Below are 20,654 nucleotides of genomic sequence, written 5' to 3'. Positions count from 1 at the left end.
CATTGTTCACCCAACTTTCACTGTATACATGCTTTTAATATTAAACCCTATACTTGTTGTAAAAAAAAATCAAAACCACTTTTTCAAAAACGTCTGAAGGTGCCCCACTTGGCAAAAGGTTTTGGCTTTGGTGCCGCAAAAAGAGTAGACCATTTCAAATATTTAGCCTCAATAGTTACAGAAGGAAATAAAAACAGTACTGAGGTAACAGCAAGAATTTCACTTGGAAACAACTGCTTCGACAGCCTACAGAATATTATGAACTCAAGATTAGTAGGTGCCTATTAACTCAAAAATAAAAATATATACAACAGTTACAAGACCTGTAGTATACACCAGAAACATGGACTTTGACTAATGAACAAGATGAACAACTTCTTAAGATTTGAAAGAAAAATTTTAAGGAAAATATATGAAGGGAGATATATATAAGGGAAAATGGGGAATGGCATATAAAAATGAACCACGAAATAAATAGAATATTTAACTTCCAACTGGAGTCGTGGCTTATTCTGCCGTTAACTGCGTCCTGAGTTTTCATTCATTATTTTGTTATAATTTTTAATCATTTAAGCTGGAATAAAGTCATGTAAGCCCATTTTCTATTTATTTTTTATTAATAATGACAAATGCTAAAAAAATGTAACATAACTTATTTTTCAAGGTTTTCTGACAGCAGAAAGTAATTTCTTACAAAAGAAATATAAAAAATAAAATTACTATTTCTTTCTTGATTTTCTCATATCATATAAAGAACAAGTAAGTAAAATATACAAACTCTCTAACTAAAATATATTATTATCAACAAAACTGCGAACTATTTACCAGTAACATTTTTCTCAATGCAATTCTTGCAAACATATGCCCTGAAGTCGCCTCACATGGGTCGGGAACATTTGCTGCACGACATTTTTGTTTTTTTTTTGTCATTCTTTCGATCACAGATATAAAATTTCTTTCGTTTCTGGTTCTGATTATTTAATTCCTCCCCTCTCTGCTAAAGGTAAAGCTTTATTTAGTATTCTATGTATTTAGTATGGTTCTACAAGTTGTCTTGCAAGAATTTTGTAAAACGCTTTTTCCTCTATGGGTTAATTGTTTTTATAACATTCATGTAAAATGTGTACATTGACACCTGCAATATTCAATATTGTAAAGAAGAATAGTTATTGGCCATCGCCTAGTTCGCCGGTTAGTAAAATATGTCGTACATTTTTGATCTAGTGCATCCATACCGCCTTTTGTTTGATTATAGAAGCAAATGATTCCGGGTTTACCAGATTTTATGCCCTCACATTCGATATGGTGCATTAATGATATTAACACAACTGCCTTCACTTTTTTTCAACGTAGGATATTATAGTGTAGTCATTTGTAAAACCATAAATAAAAGATCCTTCAGTTCTGTTCCAACTTAGAAGGAACTACATAGGTATTTCCTTTTTCTTTCGCTTGAGCATGCCAACATAGGTTAGTCCTCGTTTTTTTAATGCATTCATGACTTATATGGATGAAATCCAATTGTCTGCTGTGATATTGCGGTGTGAATTAGCAATTAGATGACACAGTCTCAACATCCCTTTTGTTGGTCCATAAAACATCTCTCCTTATTTGTTAGAGAAAAACCATTACTATCCTTATCGCAGTAAATATAGCCATTATCAAAATAGTGGGCACTTGCGTTTGTTAGAGCCATAATGTTCAGTCCATATTTCCGAGGTTTATCAGGTATATACATGCGAAACCTACATCTACCGCGAAATCCTAGCAGCATTTCGTCCAAATAACACAATTCTCCCATGGAATAACAGTCTTGGCAATTTTTTACAAAACGCTCAAATAACCAAGACACTGCTGCAGTTCGATCATTAATTTTACGTTTTTTTCGATCATTTGCATTATAAACGCATATACTCGTACTATTTTCAAAGACATAATGGATCTGAATATGTCTCGTTCCGTTCCATCTGTTGCAAATCTTTTTTGCAAGTCTTCATCATTTGACTTGAAAGCTACAGAGTAATACAAGATAGCGAGAAACGCTCTTAATTCTTCCTTTGTTAGTTCTCTCAGTTCTGTTCTATCAGAATTGCTAAATTTATTTTAAAATAACAATATCTTTTCATTTGTCCGTAGAATTATTTCGTTTTTCATATCCTCTGTGGAAAGAAGGCTCCATATTTTTAAGGCATCAGAGACATCACACATTTTGCAGGACCTTTTAACCCCAGAAGAACTTTTACCAGATTGTGTTTTTTTGTTTTAATATTTAAATCTGAGTTGGCCCGAACAGCAGACCACTTGTATCGATTTTTACCAAAATAAAACTTTCCATTTGTTGTTTCTGGCCCCTCTTCTTCTTCACCTATAGCCTGACTTTCTTGTGTTTCAGCATTGTCCTCCTGATCTCTTAAATCAGAATCAGAGTTATGGTCACTCTCTGGAGAAAAATATTTATCGTTGTAGTACTCATAATCACTAAACTCGCTTTCTAATTCATCATGTCACCGTTTTACATTTTCATCAAAATTAGGCTCTCCGAAATTTTATACACTCTTTTGGAAGAACCTGCCATTTCAGAAATAAAACACTATTAGTGTTTACCGCTAGTACATAAATGAACTTTACCGCTGGCTACTCAGGGCTAAATTTAAAAGTTTTACATGGATTTAAAAAGTAATGTGGGTCCGCCTGACCCCACAACGCGAGTTGCAGGTTAATAAACCGACTATTACAAAAGTAAAACAAAGTAAACGACTGAGTTGGTTGGTTGGGACGCAGAAAAGAAGGGTTACAAGAGTTATACAAGAACAGTACTGAAAAATGAATTAAACTGGAAAAGACCGAGAGGTAGGCACAGAAAGAGATGGACTCCTCGTATTAACCAGGATTAAAAAAAAATAGGAATAAGAGAATGGGAAAAAAAGCAAAGAAGAGAAAAACATGGTCGACTGTAGTGAAGAAAACAAAATATACATGAAACTGAAATGATCTTTTTAAAAAAGAAAAACGATTTTAAATATAAAACATTGGACTTTTTAAAGAGTTATGCTCTTATGTAGCTGGCCCCCATACCTTGTAAAACTATAGAGTCTAAAAACCTCAACGGGCGATCATGGCCCTCCACGGGCTGTCACTGGTCACATATGATAATGATAATGTATCTATATTTAGGGATTCTACAGTATTCACTGCCTTCCCTTGCTCAACTGTTTCCATCTCTCTCTATTGTCCCATTCTCCATCGTTTAGGCCTCTCTTACTCATAGCGTCGTCTACTTCGTTCTTCCAGGATTTTCGGGGTCGTCCTCTTTTCCTCCTTTCTATGGGGCTCCATTCGATTATTCTCTTTATCCATCTGCTGTCGCTAGTTCCTCTTACATGTCCATACCACTTTAGTCTTTTTTGTTCTATATATGTTAATATGTATGTTTCCATTGATGTTCTTTGCTTTATTTCATCATTACTTCTCCTATCCATTCTTGTAACTCTGCAGCATCTTCGCAGGTGTTCCATCTCTGTTGCCACTATCTTACTGTTAATGATGATGTTACTTTTCCAAAGAAACACTTTGTGTTAAGAAAAGCAAATTGCCTGAAAGCCTTATTACCTTATAACAACGGAGTATAGTGCATATTTATCTGCTTCTCCACTAAATCGCCATATAATGGATATTTGTTATACACACAATTAGTATAATATTTCTTATGTACAAAATAATTTACTTAATAAACATTAATGAATAATTTTTCATGTATTGCATGCGGTACGACCAAAATGTTCGTTGATGTAGTTAATTTTATACATGTTCGTGTATATTCTTCTTGGAAGAACTCATTTAAAGATTTATTAAACTTGTAATTTGTTCCTTTTTTAATTTCAGACTTAATTATCAAAGTTTACGACCCGAGTACCGTTACAAGGAAGATAAATTTTTATTAACCAGGCCAATACAGCAGGATTAAATATGTACAAATATATTATTTTATTTATAATTTTAAGTTCAGTACGGAGTTTTGCCGACGATATGAGTCAGGAGGGTTATAATAGTACAGAAGAGTATAGTTTTTGGACAACTTTTATTAATGAAACAAAGTCGTTTTTGATTGAAGCTGCGAATGGTTTAGGAGATGTCATAGACCACAGCGACGACGTGAAACCTTTGACGTTTGTGAAGTTTATTATTATAGAAAACAGTACTGATATTCCTGAAATGACCACCACACAGGCTACAACTGTAGTACAATATATTAACAGCCACAATGTAGAAAATAATATAGATAGTCAAGATAGTGACAATGATTTGTATGATAATGACTTAGATGATAATAATATTGAAAATGAAGTAGATAGTGTGCAGAAAAACAACAAACCCTCAACTGCTAGTCCAACAGAAGACTTACATCAAAACCTTCCTCCTAGTAATACCACTCAAGTGACACTATCAGACGCTTGGGACAGGTTTGTCGAGAAGGTTAGGGTTTTTATGCTGACCAGAGACCTAGAAATTTTGCTGCCCAATATTAGCTTCCTTACTGGCAAAATTGTGAGGATTTCTTTGAAAAATTTTGTTAAGTATGGAGATATGATCGATATGAACATAACTTGGAAGAACGAGACTGTTAATGCAACGGATAAAATTGATCAAGAGTACAAAGAAGGACAACAGAGTAGTACTCCAGTGCAAAGTAAGTATTGAGATATTTAGTTTTTTTTTAAATCTACCTCGTAAAAATGTTTATTTTTATGTAACGATATAAAAAATTAGACATCCAGATTAATTTTTTTATAGGTACCTATTCTCCAGTGGCATCTGTTGCTAATTTTGTTCATGGGGGCACTGATTAGAGAATACAATAGATTAATAAGTACTTTACACAAGCTTATTTTCAAAAATAAAACTAAATGTATTGTTTTTATCAGAGATGAACCTTTTCATTACCTTTTTGTTAAAGTCACTGTATTCTGACATTGTTTTCTTTAAAAACGTCTTGATAAATTTCAAATTAGAGAAACATCTTTCAGTTTCTGCAATTGAAAAGGTGGATTCCAAAAGGTCTTAAGTTAAAAAAGTAAATTTTTCAGGAACGAATTTTTTCTCTGTTTAAAAATATAATTAAATGTTGCTTTGGAATAGAATCAGTCATGTAATATGCAGGTTCAAATTCTTGTTTCAAGACAATTAAAAGTAAGATTTGAACACAAAATCATGGCTTTTAAGAACATTGTTGGTTTTTTTGTTCAAAGCGACCTTAAGTCAGTGACTTAAGCACTTTTGGAAAATTTATGTGGAAGACAACTTCATATTATTATTCATTTGTAAGTTTATTGATAATCAGAGCTCGTCTTTAAGATGTCAGCAAAGGTTTAATAACTATCTAAATACATAATTAAAAATTAATTTTTATTCATCAAAATCAATTATTCACATTTTTTGAATACGAAGTTTTGAATTTCGTATTTGAATACGAAGTTGTTCTAATCAGCAGCAGTCTTATGTGAGTAAATTTTATCAAAATAGCTACTTACATCATTAGGAGTCAATAGATATGCCTTACAACCTTCTTTCTTACAGCTTCTTTACTATTTCTTGCGAATTTCCTGAGATTTTTGTCCCACAGGTCTTCATTTTTCTCTTGCTTTCTCTTCTTGGCACTATTAATGTCAAAATCTAAACTCATTTTATACTTATAACACACGTTTTTGATTACTCACTTGTTTCACCTTAAACAGTCAACATATCCAAAAATTCACAGCAAATATATACTGACAGCTGAAATCGCTCACGCGAAAACACTCAACAGACTTAATCCTGTTTGGAAAAGAACAAGGCATAACTAAAGCACTTTTGGAAAACATTACTGATTTGTAATCTGTAAAGTACACTTGACTTAAGCTGTTATGACATAAATTGTTTTTCTAATGTTAGAAATGATACTCTAGAATCAGATTCAACTAAAACCTCAAAATGTGAAAAAAAGATAACTTAAGCCCTTTTGGAATCTACCACTTCAATTGTTATTGGCATTGTTACTAAAATATTTAAAAACTTTACTTGTGTCACAATATGTCTAAAAACCTCATTACACTATTAAATTTAAAGCAAGCAACCGATTACTTTTTGTTTTCTTGTATTATTTTCGGTAGCGAGTAAAATATTGCAAATTCCAATTTCAGGGCATGTTTTTTAACCATTGTAAAATATATCGATCTCTTCGAAAACGTAGTTCCTTTTTGTAATGTTTAATATTATTGTCACCAGTTTCTCTCGCAGAAAAATTAAAATTCTCCTCGTTTCATACCGGTCTCTTCGGTCCCTTCGGTTATTGCATGTTTTTCGTTATAGAGACTAGGCTGTTTCTGCTGGTAACAACTATTTTTCCAAAAATCAATTGCAATTTCTAAGATTACCATCATCTCTGTCAATGCTATAGAGCTTCCTGCTAAAAAAACACCCTCTTCAACCATGAATTACTGGCGGATCGCCCTAATTGCTCAGCATTCACCCGATCTATCATTCACGTTTAATTCTCTCGCACTCTCGCAATTTCTCACTACGACTGAATCTTTTTCTTCCTTTGTTTCTACCTGTTCATGTTCAATCTCGTCTCTTCTCATTCTGCCTTATACTCTTGCTTGCTCCTGGGCACCCTGCCTCTCTTTGGTCGCCTTTCTTCTTGTTCCTTTCTCTCCAATGACATCTTCACATATCTCAGAACTGTTCTCCACCGATCTAACGACCTAAGCACCTCCACCAGATCCGTGACTGATTGCACCCTACTTCCTATCTCTCTTTCAAGCAGGCTCCTCTCGTCTATCCACATATCGCATATTAATAGAGTGTGTAAGATAGTGTCCAATATTTCACATTACAGAAATTGGTTATTTCCCAGATTTCACAATCTGTAAAGAAATGCTTTGAAATAACCGTGTCCTGTGAGCATCTGCAATTATCTGCAGTTGGTTAAATAATGGTTGTTAACATCTGGCATTATTTTGTAAAAGAAATCCAACCAGTACTGGAATGTAGGATCATTAAATAATACGATGAGCGAGACATGCGGCTTGAACTGTGGTCTCCTTTGGAAAGATCTATGGTATCAGTCTTATTATAATAGAATTTTGATCTTTTTTTATGTGAATCATCTCCAATATGCATCATTTATTGTAGTTTTGGTCTTTTTTTTTAATCTGTACAACATCTGTACAATCTTTAATCAACATCGAAAAATACCTATTTGATAGAGAACGCTTAGCTAAGGCCGTATTTTTTTATGTGTTGGATTGTAAGTTATGTTTGTGTGCTTATTTTATGATTTGGAGACTTATTATTTTCAAAATATTCTAGGATGGTGACTCGATTTTTGATAGTTTTTAATATGGAATGCAAAAGTGGACTCTGGTCCTAAATACATCTGGCAGGTATAAATACGAGTGGTCCTGGGTCGTATTTTAAATATCTGCCCATTATACATTCAAGAAACAACTCAATTTATTAAATTATGATACATATTGGAAAGATCTTTGATGCCAGTCTTATTATTGATAAAATTTAGATCTTTTTTTATGTGAATCATCTCCAATATGCATTATTTGTTGTAGTTTTGGTTTTTTTTTCAAAATTTGTACATTTTCAACAGCGAAAAAATGGCTATTTTTTGGAGAACACTTGGCTAAGGCCGTATTTGAGCCGTTTGTGTGCAACAATCCTTCTAAGTAGATATTGATATGTTTGACCAAAATATGTTGAATTGCAGTCTTTACAATTTATTTTATAAATAATATCCGACTGATGATCTTTATTAGCATTGGGTTTCTTCTTCTTAAGGTGCCCTCTCCATTACTTAAGGTTGGCTATAACTACAGCAAATTACTCTCTATCTTGAGCTGTTCTTAGTATCGAATGTGTGTCCACGCCTGTCCAGTCTCTTACATTTTTCAGCCAGGAGCATTTTTATCTTCCTGAACCTCTTCTTCCTTCCACTTTCCCTTCCATTATTAGTCGTAGAAAGTTGTTTTTTTCTCTTTTGTAAATGTGTCCTAGATAACTCGTTTTTCTGGTTTTTAGAATGTTTAGGAGTTTTCTCCAAGTCCCCATTCTTCTCAGCACCTCGTTGTTGGTCACGTGCTCTGTCCAAGAGATCTTAAGCATCCTTCGAAAAATCCTCATCTCAAAGGCTTCTACACGTCTCATACTTTTTCAAGATTCCATGTTTCCACTCCGTATAGCAATAAAACATTGGGTTTAAATTTTGAAAAATATTTTCCGGATGTTTTTGACGAATTATATCCAACATTGATATTTGATATTTTGCCAACATTTTCGACATTTGTTTAAATAATCCATTAATGTATGTGTAGTGTTTGTTTGATTAAGTGACAATACTATTATTATTGCTAGGTATGGTTTGGGTTTATTTTGGATTGGTATCGGAAATAGATTCATTTCTGATAATGATACTTTTTTTTAATTAGATGGTTGTAAAATTCTGGTGGATAATTATTTTTTGAATTTTATTGATTCTTCTTTATTGTTGACATCCATTAGAAATTTATTCAATGCTTCTGGTCCATGAGACGAAATGGAGAATATATTTACATAGCTCCATTTTTATACTCATAGCGACAAATGTGTGGAACGTTTGTTTTATTAAACAATTTATTTATTTTTTTCAATTCCCATATCTCTATTTACAATTTCTTTTATATTATCCAAAATATTAACTCATTTGGGACGCCATTGGGTGTACTCAAATCTAATACAATAAATCAAAATCTTAAATTTAATCTAGAACAATAAATTATTCAACAAATTTACCAGACAACTCGGTCATCTCGGGTCACAATAAATAAATGAATTATAACGGCAACGGAAAAGAACCGTACGGTTCCTTTTTCAATTAATAAAAAAAGATAACCAGTTGTTTCAGGCAACAATAACGCATCATAATGGCCGAGATGTTTCGTTTTATGACCTACCTGAATCATATTGACGTCAGTAAATAAGTTTTTATAGTGATTTCACAGGCATTAAGCCGTGAGATGGTTATATGAGTTAATTTAGAATTTTCAGCGTAGTTTTTTTCTTCTATTCTATTCAAAATTAACCTTATTTTGTATCATTATGTATTTCTTTTGTTATTTAGCGTTAAAATGACAAACAAAACGATGAAAGCTGAAGATGTGGTGTGAGTCTAGTAATTTGTGCCAATTTGTGCCCCAAAACAAAAGTGCCATTTATAGCCATGTCATTTAAAGTAATAAAATTGTTTGGATAAGGCACATCTGACCGTAGTTTGTCTCCTTTATGCATTGTCGAGAGTATTAAACTAATTTTGTTTTTTCGTTTTGAAGGACGATGGAATATTAAGGTCAGTGAATCGCTGTAAAAACATTGCAAAATTCGTTATACCCTTTTTACTGTCTACGAAACGTGGTAAAAATTTGTTCATGTTTTCTTTTAAAACTGTACTGAGAAATGTTAGGATCCATATAAATTTAGGAGTTATGTGGTTCTCTTGGGCGATTTGTAGTTCAATTTTTATTATTTGCTCCAAGGGCTGTTTAGGATACAGATGCTGTATTGCAAGAAGAGAGCTAAGCGAGTCGGCGAGAAACAAAGGTTTTGAAATTCTTGAGAGGTTTGCATATTTTAGGGCCCCGTATAAAGCAAACAGTTCAGCGATGAAAACACTTGAGCTAGGCGGTAGTTTAAATTTGAAAGTAGATGTTGGAGTAACAAATGCACAACTAATGCCATCATTAGATTTAGAGACATCGGTAAAGATCTTTGTGAAGTTAAGGTAGTCTCGTTCAAGAATCTCGTTTAGTTTGTTTTTGATTAGTATGCTGTTATTGCATTATTTAGATAACTCTATCAGATAGGTGTTGCAATTTGGAATGCTTATTAACCATGGAGTCGGATGTTGGATGTTACAGTAAAATACATCTGGGATTGTTGTGTCAAAATTATTCAGAATTGATCTTACTCGTGTGTAATAAGATTTTCCAGTACGAGGTTTATTAAAGAGAAAGTCAAGATTATTTTTAGAAAAAGTATTTTCGAACATTGAATGATCCTTATTAGCAGCTACAGAAGAAGCGTGTGAAAGTGTTAAAAGTGCCCGCCAATACTGCAATGACGGCTCTCCAGTTTTGGAATATAAGCTTTCTATGGGTGAAGTGTGAAAAGCTCCGAGAACGATCGAAAGTGCGGCATTGTGGATTGTATCTAACGGTTTTAGGGTACTCTTGGTTGAGGAGACATAAACAATTGAACCGTATTCGAGTTTGGATCTAATTAGTGTTTTATACAGAAGGAGTAGTGTAGAGAAGTCGGAACCCCAGAAACGATTCGATACGGTTTTAAGCAAATTGAGTCTTTTGTTGCATGTTAGCGCCAAGTGTTGTATGTGCTTTTTCAAGGAAACTTTTTGATCCAGCCACATACCAAAGAATTTCACGGAGTTATGGAAGGGAATGATGCTATTGTGAAGATAAAGGACTGGTGTAATGGATGATTGTTTCGTAAATGCCAGTTGTCTTTGTAACGGAAAATTCGAAGCATATAGTAGCTGTCCATTCATCTAGTTTGGTTAAAAATGTCTGTACTATTCGGCACATAGATTCTTCTTGTGCTTCTTTAATGTACACCACTAAATCGTTGTCATATAGGCGAGCTTTGAGAGATTTATGTAATTTGTTTAATATGTTGTTTATGGCGACTAGTAATAGGGTAGGACTAAGTACTGAGCCTTGTGGGGTACCGTTTTCTGCAGTATAAAAATCGGAATAAACGGTATTAACTCTTGCTTGAAAAAAAAAGTCTTTAAAGAAATATTCGATATAGACTAAGCAGTGTCCTCTAATATTGGATGCGTGCAATATTTTAATGATGTTAAATCTCCAACACGTATTGAAGGTTTCCTTTAGATCGAAGAAAATAGCTATGCACAGTTGATTCATCGCTGACGCTTTTTCGACATCACTTTGTAAGTCTACGATATTGTCAATTGCTAACCCGTTACGTCTGAAGCCGTTTTGCTCTGGTAAGAAGAAATAAGATTTTTCCAGTGTCCACATAAGCCGGGCATTGACTATTTTCTCCATTAATTTAGCCTTGGCACATGTTAGAGAGATGGGTCTGTATGATTCTGAATCAAGTCGAGGCTTTCTGGATTTTAAAAACGGCAAAATTGTGGCTTTTGTCCATATAGACGGATAATGTCGTTGTTGCCAAATTTGGTTGAAAATTTGCAGTAGATGTTGTTTTGCTAAAATTAATAATTACTTTAGGAATACAACAGGAATATTGTCGGGTCCTGGACTTAAGTTTTACATATTCTGTAAAGGGTTATTTAGTTCTATAATAGTTATAGGTTGAAATAGGGGGTTTTGTGGGATTCTTATAGAGACAATATGGTGCGGTCTCTCCTTAGCTTGTAGTCCCTAAAATTAATGTCATAGTTTTCGCTAGAGGAATGTTGTTCAAAGGTGGAAGCAAGAGTTTTAGCAATGTCTTGTTAAGAGGAGACTGTGGTATTGTTTACTGAGAAAGTCAATATCAAATTCCCTTAATATTTAAAGCACTGTCGAGACAAACAAAAATACGGTTTTAACTAATAATGCAATTTACATTCATTTAGAGAAATATACAATTACTAGTGCTAAAATAGAAAAAAAATAAAAATTCATTGTTTCTAAATGTAGTGATAAGTATTTACTGATACAATAATAACAATAACACTCACAATTTTTCTTAATGAGAAAATAAATACACATTACCTTACAATGTAATCAACAATTAGATCCACAATCATAATCAGAGTCCTCGGTATTTTAATCGTTAATCGCCGAGTTAATTGCTTCGATACCATTATTACGCATTCAACATTTTTCTTAACTTATGACATTTCTGCAAACTTTTGCCAAAATTGTAGGAGTAGCAGTATTCAATGCTTTTTGCCCTGTTTCCAAACTGTTGTGTCACTGTAACCGTTACGTTTATTATAATTATCGTAGTAAGTTTTGCATATTTCCGAAATATGTTCAATGGGATTGAATTCATAATGGTAAAGGAGCAGTCGTAACACTATGTCTAAAACTATATATAATCTCGTCTACTATAAATATTTTTGGTTTTTCATTCCTGTTGGCTAACCCAGATTTTCCACATAGCCAACATAGACCAGAAGGAATAAAAGTTGGCATCAAAATACCAATAATATCATCTTTTCCTCCTACGTGAAACCTAGGTGGAATTTTCAAAAAGCAGACTGGGCGACTTTTACTGAGAGATTGGACAAATGTCTGGAATGGGCAACTCCAACACGTGCAAACTACATGAGATTTGTTGGCGCGGTTATCTTTACAATGAAGAAAACTGTACCCCGAGGATATCGTAAAGAGTATGTCCCAGGATGGAATAAAAAATGTAAACAATTGTATCAAGAATACAAAGAAAGCCATAACCGAGACATTGCGAATGAACTACTACACAGTTTGGATGCAGCAAAATGACAAAACTGGATGGAAACTGTGAAAAAATTACACTTTAGTAGATCAAGCAGAAAAGCATGCTGTTTACTTAGAAAACTTGGTAGTAGCAGACTCCCAACTACAGACAAAATACCAATAGCTCCCAACAGAGTGGTCTCCCACATTGTAGCAACCTAAAGAGCACCTAGAGGTCATGACCACACCACCAAAGTAAAACAAGAACTAAAAATACTAAAGTCTGCATGCCGCCTACATCTGAATACTCTGACGAGTTTATTCCAGCAAAAATTATTTCAGCAATACGAGAAATAAAGTCTGGAAAGGCATCCGGCTCCGATAAAATCCATCCAGAATTTTTACTCCATTGTGGCAAATATACTAGGAAATGACTGTCTGATTTCTGTACAGATATGTTAAAATCAGGAGAAATTCCCCATTCACTAAAAAAGGCCTCCACTATAGCCCTTTTAAAACCAGGAAAGGCAAATGATCAGCCTCACAGCTGCCAACCGATTGAACTGCTGAGCTGTGTTTATAAACTATTGGAACGCTTAATCTACAACAGAATTATAATAATAGTCTCCCGTTTTATACCGCTCGCGGCTTTGGGAGTATAGCAGGGTAGTCTGCTATATCTAGGGCCTACGGTATACAAGGAAGGTAACATGGCCAGTGCTACGCTTCAACCGCCTATTATTACCCCTGATTTTACCCAAGGTACTCATTTTATTCAGGCTGAGTCGACCTGGGGCCTATAGACATTTTTAAAAATGTCTAGTTGTTCTTGCCGGCGGTAGGATTTGAACTCCGGACCACCGGCATGCGAGGCAAGCATCCTACCGCTTGCGCTACGCAGGCCCTACAACAGAATTAGTAGAAATATATTTGAATTGATAACTATTGAGCAAACAGGGTTCAGACCTAACCACAGCTGCACAGATCAGATCCTATCCCTAACAAACTTATTGAAGCAGATTTTCAAAGAAAGCAAAGAACGTCTGTTGCTTTCATTGACATATGAGCTGCATACGATACTGTCTGGAGATAAAGACTAATCTGCTAACTAATTCGTGCCATTTCGTGTCAAAAGGTAACTAAACTCATTGATAGCATGCTCACCGACAGACCTTTTCAAGTCACAATGGGCAATTTTAAAAATGTCCAAATGAAGCTCAGCACTGGACTGCTACAGGGATCTGTTTTGTCACCCTTACTGTTTAATTTATACATGGCGGATCTACCTGGGACAACTTCGCGAAAAATTGACTACGCTGACGTCTGGGCCATTGCAATCTTATTTGTAAACGTTCCCGCTAGGTTAATATTCGAGCCAGCGGAAATAAAAAATATATGTATTTGAAATACCACAGTGTTTTGCTAGGTTTTATATTATTGACTTCTCATAAAGGGTAGTGCAGGGATGAATAATTACTAGGGTGGCAATAAATTTGAAAAATCTAGCAGAACACTCTGGTATATCATAAATACTCTTTTTTTTTAATTCTGCTAACTTGAATATTAAGCTAGCGGAATCACTTCTATTAGAGTTAGGTTTGGGGATGAAAAAATATCGGGGTTGGTAATAAATTAGTAAAAATGGGTGAAAAAATATGCTATGGGCAAAAAGTTTTTTTTTTAATTCTGCTAGCTTGAACTTTAAGCCAGCAGAATCGCTCCCCTTAAGAGTGGTTTGGTGGTGAAAAATTATTGGGGTGTATAAATTAGTGAAAAATGAGTAAAAAAATATGGCGCAGGTTAAATCGGTTTCTACTCATATATCCCCGCTAGCTTAAGGGTCCTCGTTTTATTGCACCTTTAGAAAATATTCACTTTTTGTCCAAATAAACAAATAAAGCGTGTTATTTTTTAAACTCATAATTTGCTATTAAAACTCGATTCACCTGTAAACGATACTAGGTCTTTCCCATAAGACTTGTCGTTGTCTTCCATTTTAAACCGAAACTCAATCTTATTTGAAAACTCTCCAGATATTTACCTTGGAAATTTCGAACGTATTTCTGTCTTTTAATTTTTTCAACGCCGTCTTTGCAGAAAAATGTTTTTTTTTCACGCACTTTATATACAGTGAGTCAATTTGAAAAAGTACCACCCACTATAATTTGGTCCCTATAGAAAATCAAATATATAACGATACTTTATAAATACTTTATAATAAAGTATCGTCTATTCCAATCCCATATAGCGACCTGCTTTCTGCTAAAACATCTAGAGTATCTTTTTGCTCCTTCTTTCGATGAACTTTGTCCTTTTTTTGTTGCATCTGCAGCCATTTTATCCGCTCTAATAATTCGATTGTTATCTGCCGCGAGTGCATAATTATGAGAACTTGACACTGTACCTATTCCAATTTCTATGTGACTAAACCCAATCAGCAGGGAAGATGTTCAAGATGTCCTAGAAATAGAGACAGGAAAACTAGATACGTGTGTGAGGCATCTGAATTTTTTTGTGTTTAAAACACTCTTAAACACTCAAAATTGCCCCAACTTTAAGAACTGACAACTCAATAAATAATCTGTAGAATTTGATTCTATTTTTTTTTTTGATAAGGTAGATACTGCTCCTATTGTAGTTTCTTATTTTCGATAGAAATGTATTGATTCTCCGGTGATAATACACAGTTTTTTTCTCGAAAAAAAATAAAATTTGTTGTTTCATATAATTTGTCGAACAGCTTTACAAAATTTTTAATTTTTTGATATTTGTTGTAACTCAAAAAAATAAAAGAACTAAAGCTAATACAAGTTTGATATAAGCACCTAAATCACTTTGGCTCTTAACTATTAAAAAGAGAGTTTTAAAATATTTTAATGTACATAGCCTTGTAGCTTTTGAAATTACATACCTTCAAAATGTTTTTAATGGTTACTAAAGCTTAAAAATTAACGGAGTTATCCTAAACAAACCAAATGCATTTACTGGGAAAAAATTTTGTAGCACGTAAAAAATTTGTATTTTGGAGCATCAACAAAGGTTAATAAAAAATATTTTTTTTGTTTCAGACAAATCAGTAGGCACGCTAATATTCTCAGTGATAAAAACCGTTTTAGTAGGTTTAATGTTTATCGTAATAGTCGGAATAAGTTTATTCATAATACTGCCTTTTATGTCTCTGATATTCCCAGCCTGGCCATTTGTTATATTAATGAATTCGATGGGACAGCTAGCCTTATAGACGTGTAGATTTTATTAGTCAATGAATTTCCTCTTCTTAGTTCCTATTTAAGTTAGAAATTACAGCAAACCTTGAGCAAATATCAGTTGGAGTTATCAGATGAAGATCTGATACTGTTAATACAAGTTAACGTTATATTAACAGTAAATCAGGAGTTTTACTATATAGAGCCGTCGAAAAGAATCGTAATTTAGGTGTGCCATGAAGTTACTTATTTTGCTACTTTGCAGTAAGTTGTTATAGCTAATATTATATTGCTACAATTTGAATTTAACACTGACACTATTTTTAACACTTTATATCCGCAAACAAATTCTAAAGCTAGAAAGTACTTTCAACTTTTTTTATTCCTTCTGTAGTAAATTTGATTAGTTTGTTCTTGCAATTAATCTTTATAATCCAGTCGTCAGAGATTTGACTCTAAATTTTGCCTAAAATATCAATTTTGGGACAACAAACAAGATGTAAAAAAGTTTACTACTTTTACTCCCATGCTTGCCCCTAAAACCCCCTCGTAGGGGGGTAAAAACCTAAATAAATGGAATTACCAAGAATGTGTGTGCCGTAGAAAAAAACGTTTCAAATAAAAAATGTCGCTTAGATAATTATAAATAAAAATGTTTATTAGCGTTTTTTATGTAGAATGTACCGTTTTCTTAGAAACAACGCTTGAAGCTACCGGCGGTTTTGAATGTCACTTGCGCGGTGAAATCAATGGTAAATAAAATTTGTATCAACTTGACGGTGAAAATTTGATATCTTCTGATCAGAGCATTCTATGAACAAAAATCAAAATGTTTTTTAAAGACAAAGAGTACAGCTTCCGTATGTAATTTTTGTATGAGAGAGTATAAAATAACATTTCCAATAATGTCAAAGGACAAGGCTGGATAATAACTATTACATTTTAATAAAGATTGACCTGCAATTTGAAAATCAATGTTATTTATACTAGAAAAAATATGATCTAAGATTTTAGAGATCAATCTTCAAAATCTTTAACATAAAATTTAAATTTTAACTTTTGGCAACAAAACTGAGAAATTTAAAATATGACTAAAAAACTCAGAATTTAAACTTTTACATTATAAACGATCGCACGTAACTGGAAATGCCTCCAAGAAGACAGTTTTGGGTGTAATTTGTAGCAAAAGTTAGGTACTTTTGAAAAATGTATTAGTGTAGTTGAAAAATAGCAGTTTCAAACGTTTTAAATTGTTTGTAATGTGAAAGTTTAAATTTAGCATTTCTTAAGCATATTTTAAATGCCTCACATTTGTTGCCAAAACTCAAAACTAAAATTTCATGCTATAGGCTTTGAATATTAGGCTCTAGGAATTAAAACTTCATAGTGGTCGGTCAATGAAAGGGATATATTGATGTATGTATTGATGTATTGATCTCATTTAAGTCATAAAAAATGGCAAAAATCGCGCAACGGTTATTTATTTAACACATTTAAACAAACTAAGTTTATTTGCGGCAAAATACAAGAAATACATACGAAAGCTGCACTCTTTACCTTTAAAAACCATCTTGATTTTTGTCAATAGGACACTCGAATCAAAAGATATTGAATTTTCACCATCGAGCTGAAACAAATTTTATAGAACATTGATTTCGCGCGCTTAATTGACATTCAAAATCGACGATTGCTTCAAGCGCTGTTTCTGAGAGAACGGTTCACTCTACACAAAAAATGCTAATAAACATTCTTGTTTACAATTATCTTAGCTACATTTTTTATTTAAAACATTTTTTTCTATGGCGTACAAATTCTTGGGCCCTCGATGAGGGAGGTTTTAGAGGAAAGCCCGAGAGTAAAACTTGTTAACTTTTTTGCATCTTTTTAAGTGTTTTACAATTGACATTTTTTGCAAAATTTAGCTTGTTCGTATGATTTTTAGAGGTTCAGTGGCCGTTTTGTGTCTGACGACTGAAGTATTAACATATATCTTACAATTTTTTTTGGTTTATGCCCCGATCCAAGCTGTGCTGTAAATAATTTAACTAAATTCAATCTCTGTTTTCTTTTATCATAAACAACAATGACACACATAAATTCTCGATTCTGCAGTAATAATATACTTGTTTTAATTCATTTTGCAAGAATTTCATTTTGTGGTTCAGAACTTTTAAAAATATTTATGCAGGCATATTTTACAGTACAGTTACTTACACATAATTCTTCTGTCTATTGCAAATGTAATAAACGGTTTATTTATCTTTAAATGTGTGTTTAAAGAAAAGCAAAAAATTGATTAACCACCCAAAAGAAGGAAGACATATTCTAAGTCCTGCTCTAATTACGATGATTTTTGATGGCTCTTGCTTTATAAGCAACTACACAATAACTAAATAATGACGAAATTAACGCTACAAGATTTACAGGAACTTTTTACCTTTTGACTGTACAAAAATTTTCGTATATAATATCATAAGAGAGAAAATTTTGCCGGCACTATTTTCGACTGGTATGAAAGTTTGTTGCCTGGCAATTTTCGCAAATTCAATTTTGACAGTTAATTTTGTTAAATTTCCTAACCAAAAATTGCCAAAAGACAACAAACTTGAATACAACCAGAAGAAAATTTTGCCGGTAAATAATTTTCTTTTGAATGATATTCGACAAGACTATTTCACGAGACAATTAATATACCATAACAACAAAACATAATCTTTATTTGTTAATAATATTAAATGTACAATTATAATAAGCTATAGTAGTTTGCCCATTCTTTTCTACCAAAGCATGATTTTCTGTATTATTGACCTGTAGCATTTGGGAACTCGAAGGTTCAGCTTCATTTGTTGTTCTGAGATTTTCGATCAACTGGAAATATGGTTTTAGAGAGCTTGCATTTGAGTGACCCGTTAATTTAATTAACTCCTGTTCAGACTTGCTTAAACAAGACTGACACAGCTAAAGATCGATGATAATGGTTTGTTATTTTATGTTTTTTTGTGTCTATTGCAATTTTTCCAGTTGCCATCATTGTCCACTTAGATACAGTGTTGATTACAAGTGGACAGTCTTTGAACCAAGATCCATCCTTCCAGTTAGGGTAAATGGTAAGAAAGGGTCTATCTGATTAAATTTTTGGTCCCCTTTTTTCATTAAGTTCAAAAATAATCTGAATGAACATAAATTTTCGTTTAATAAATTTCTTACTGGCTTTTTGCTACTTCCCAAACTTTTCAAACCGCCTTGATTTGTTTTGGAAAAAATGATGTTGAATTCAATTCGACCCGTAAATTCTCCCATAACATCAAATTGCTTCTGGAAAAAGTGACTCTTGCAGTTTACAGCCTCATTACCTCTTCAAGCAATTTCAAATTAGCAAAGGTGAAAAAACTTTTTTTGTGCTACATCGGGGGTTTCGTCGTCGTAGCTTTGAATGATTTTTAGTAGTTCTTCTGTAGATAATGCTTTTGAACCGAGTTTTCTTTTTTCTTGAACACTTTGAAAGGGCCTCCGCTTGTTATCTCTGGCCAATCTTGCACATTTGAAAGATATATCTGTGAAAAATTCGATTTTTATGCCGTACTCCGTAAAATATTTTTCTTGTACCATTTTTGCTGTAGTATTCCACGTTGACTTTACAGACGACTCTTAATAGTCTTCGCCATTGCCTTTTTTCATGTTATAGGCATAATCCTTGAGAATTTTTGCTAGTTCCGTTATTTTAGTACATCTTTCAAGCATAAAATTTTTCACCCGTATAAACTGCGAAAATTAAGTCCAAATAGGGCTTCTGGACTTCTGCGTGTTCAATGGGACATTTTCCGAAACCAATTTTTTTATTTCTTCACCTGACAGGCATCCAAATCTTGATTTTTTGTCTGGATTCAGTATATCTGTTCAAAATTGATTACGTACGCCTCAATGACGTTTGTCAAATTGACAACAATAGAATTACCAGACACCTTCGTGCCGGATCTGTCATAATTTTGTAGCTGAGAAATCACGGGCAGGAAGGAGTTTTGTTTGTAGGAAACGTGGCGTTGCTATTAAATTTTATTAGTTAAAAATAGTCCAGTGAAATAGTCAAATAATTTTACTTACCATTTACAGTGTGTAATGCTAATTAAATTAGTTTTTCTGTTTTTAATAATTGTATATGAATAATATACGGGTTGTTCTTATTGTTACATAAATATAAAGCAACTTTTATATGAAAAGAGATCAATGCATAAATGTTATACTGTTACGATTGACAACCGAGTGACAGCTGTTGGTATTTATATTCACCTTAGACAAGAAAAGAGACGGGACAGGTAACACTCATTTAATAAACCTTCGAAAAGTAAAGCCAGTTTGGATGTGACTGCCATGTTTTGGTGACTGTACGTTGCCAATTACTAAATAAAAAAAAGTGTTATGATAAAATCATGTTCAAAAAGTGATCACTATGTCAGTGTTCAATTATAAATTTAAAAAAAAATCTATTTATTATTATCTTATAATTGCTATTATTATCCATTATTTTTAATCTACTAAAGAAATAAAATATGATCTGGCAACCTTTCTGGTGCCGGTTTGGCTTCAGTAAATTCCATACGATTACTCGTCCCCGCTCTTTCCTTGTCTAAGGGAATCACCCTTAAACCAGAAGTATCATGGAATGAATTTTTATAGAATGTACGCGAGGACAGTCAGAGTCAAGGTTGTTTGTCACATTAATCGCGAAGAAACGCTTCAATTCATCCCTGATTTGACATCAACTCATTTACATACGAATTTTTAAAAGTAACCTAAGAAATTAATATTTTTTGACTTTCGAAGAATCAGAAGCCTTTTATGCCAATAATTTTTCGAGATTTTGACAATTGTGGCATATATATATATATATATATATATATATATATATATATATATATATATATTTATATATATATCTATATATATATATTTATATATTTGATTTATTTTTGTATACCTATTTTAAAACTTAGCGACT

At 33.1% G+C, this 20,654-nt stretch overlaps 2 protein-coding genes across 3 annotated transcripts in view; one reads left to right on the top strand and one right to left on the bottom strand.

The window, feature by feature from the left end:
- The window catches only part of LOC140434040 (uncharacterized), an 83,143-nt gene that overhangs the window by 51,715 nt on the left and 10,774 nt on the right, over window positions 1-20,654 (bottom strand). The gene's annotated exons all lie outside the window — the stretch shown is intronic.
- LOC140434038 (uncharacterized) overlaps window positions 1-20,654 on the top strand; it is a 29,390-nt gene that overhangs the window by 2,219 nt on the left and 6,517 nt on the right. Inside the window, exons 2-3 of one of the 2 annotated variants that reach the window (XM_072522025.1) lie at window positions 3,883-4,687; window positions 15,521-20,635. In XM_072522025.1, the coding sequence (XP_072378126.1) occupies window positions 3,967-4,687; window positions 15,521-15,693 (894 nt within the window). In that variant the 5' untranslated portion in view covers window positions 3,883-3,966 and the 3' untranslated portion in view covers window positions 15,694-20,635. Of the gene's footprint in view, window positions 1-3,882; window positions 4,688-15,520; window positions 20,636-20,654 lie in introns of those variants that run through there. The other variant, XM_072522024.1, reaches the window with a different exon arrangement.

Source organism: Diabrotica undecimpunctata, chromosome 2 (genome assembly GCF_040954645.1).
Source record: "Diabrotica undecimpunctata isolate CICGRU chromosome 2, icDiaUnde3, whole genome shotgun sequence".
Classification (NCBI taxonomy): domain Eukaryota; kingdom Metazoa; phylum Arthropoda; class Insecta; order Coleoptera; family Chrysomelidae; genus Diabrotica; species Diabrotica undecimpunctata.
Note: the sequence above shows the minus strand (reverse complement) of the source record. Positions and strands in the feature narration are given on the sequence as shown.